Source organism: Seriola lalandi, unplaced genomic scaffold (assembly GCF_002814215.2).
Source record: "Seriola lalandi dorsalis isolate HSWRI2012SDOR001 ecotype SW California unplaced genomic scaffold, Sedor1 jcf7180002000662, whole genome shotgun sequence".
Taxonomy (NCBI): Eukaryota; Metazoa; Chordata; class Actinopteri; order Carangiformes; family Carangidae; genus Seriola; species Seriola lalandi.
The window spans coordinates 1-1,917 of NW_019471321.1; the positions used below are offsets into that span (position 1 = coordinate 1).

The following is a 1,917-nucleotide window of genomic DNA, read 5'->3' on the forward strand; positions in this document are numbered from 1 at the left end:
AAGAAAAGCATTTGCTTCATTTACCGGTTATATAAACACCTTTACTGTTATTGTGTACTCACTGTAAAGAGAAGACGACTCCAAAGCTGGAGAGGAGGATCATGGGGAGGAGGCAGTATCCCAGCACGCTGGCCACACAGCCGAAGGAGACGCCCGTCATACTCATAAGGTTGAGAAGGCAGTACATCCCAAGGCATCCAATTGCACTGATACCATATACATAGCCAAACTGGATCTTACCTGACTGTGAATGGAAATTAAAAAAAAAACAAAAAAAACATCCACAGTAAGATATGGATGTGGACACACCTACATGATAGATGTACAGGTTGGTGTAGAGATGCAGTATACTGTATGTGTGTTTTTACCAAAAGCCGTAGAAGGATCGATACAATTTTTCAGAAGCATTATTCACCAGTGTTAACTAAATGATTTACCAGGAGGAGTGTTGCGCCGAAGGCCAAACAGAAGACCATAGGGCCAGCCAGGTCTGTCTCATTCATGATGCTGCCGTCTGCTACTTTCATCGGATGGAGCACGGTCAGAGTCTTCTGCCAGATGTGGTCAAAGTTGATTCCTAATTCTAAGAGAAAGCAGAGAAACGAGAAAACACACATTAGTTATGTTGGATACTAGAACTATAATAAAACATAGTAAGAAAGAATCTCATAAAATAAGTGCACGAAGAGTTGTATTAAAAAAGCTCAGAGATACAATTACGTGCAGTATTTGCTACTAGTCTGCTACATAAACAAAAAACCTCTGGACAAAAATCTGATTTTTCAGTTAGAGCTTTTTTTTCTCAGAACAGCCTTGACATGACTTCAGCTCTACAGCTTACATTTATTTTAGAGTGAGAATTAGATTTTAGGTTTTTCATTTACTGCAGCTCAACTGTAAATCTGTCATTGAGACATAGCTGTATGGTGCCACATGTATTCATAAGCACAGGAATGGACAAGGCACAGCAAGAGCCATGGTCAAAGTGCTCCCAGCTGGATCTAACTGATAGAGAATCTAGTTTAATAGAAATGCATCCGATTAACATCACGTTCTTTATGTTTTTCCACCTTGTTAGCTGTCCGTTTGCCAAAACATGACTTCACAGCAGTTATGACCAGATGGAGCAGCGTGTCAGGTGGTGCTGGTGGAGCTCTCTGTTAGATGTGTCAAGAGCTTCAGCTATTTCATTTTATGTATTATAGGTCGTTACACTATACTTTAATGTCTCTAATGTAAAACACATTTAAGAAGTTGGCAGTTCTTTACCACTGCAGACTGATTAGACACAGGTTGATTGGCAGACAAAAAAGTCGAGATATGTTAAGATGCCAATGACTGAATCCAAAGGGTGAGGAGGATCAGGAGTGTCAAATATTGCTGCTGGTGCAGTTCACACCGGAGAGCTTTTTTCATTACCATGGCAGTCAGCATCTGATAATATGTGAGCTCCCAACATAAGGTATGTATGAACTTTGGAGGAGCACGTTCCAGTCATTGGGGCCATATAAATAGCTCTAGCTTTCTAGGATCTTTTATTAACTTGCTGTATAAAGTTACTGAGAAGATTGAAAAGTGCTCTATAAAGAAAATGTATTATTATTATTACTGTGAATAGAATTAATTACAGAAGAAAGCACTGAACAGAAAATAAATCTATATGAGCTGATAAGAGTGAATTTAAAAACAGTAAAATGGCTTATTTCCCAGCATTTTGTGTCTTACTATACTGCATCAGGTCAAACACAAAGTGGAAAACATATATCACAGAATTCAATTTTAAATTAGTATGCTGCTGGTTTGTTTGTAACTTCACAGCGTTTATGCCAATGAAAAGCTTTCTCGTGTGTAATTACAGGGAAAAAATTTAAAATTTTGGAAAACTAAGGTCTGCCAATTTTGCAGTGACTTTGGCAG

At 38.5% G+C, this 1,917-nt stretch overlaps 1 protein-coding gene across 1 annotated transcript; it reads right to left on the reverse strand.

Moving 5' to 3' along the window:
• Window positions 1-62: 62 nt before the first annotated feature.
• LOC111662648 (protein YIPF5-like) lies at window positions 63-1,498 on the reverse strand (the record flags this gene model as incomplete). The annotated part of the gene is made up of 3 exons (XM_023416580.2): window positions 1,420-1,498; window positions 438-583; window positions 63-244 (listed from the first exon to the last, which is right to left on the reverse strand). Coding segments are annotated over exons 1-3 (407 nt in total), but the record flags the coding sequence as incomplete, so codon positions are not given.
• Window positions 1,499-1,917: the final 419 nt, after the last annotated feature.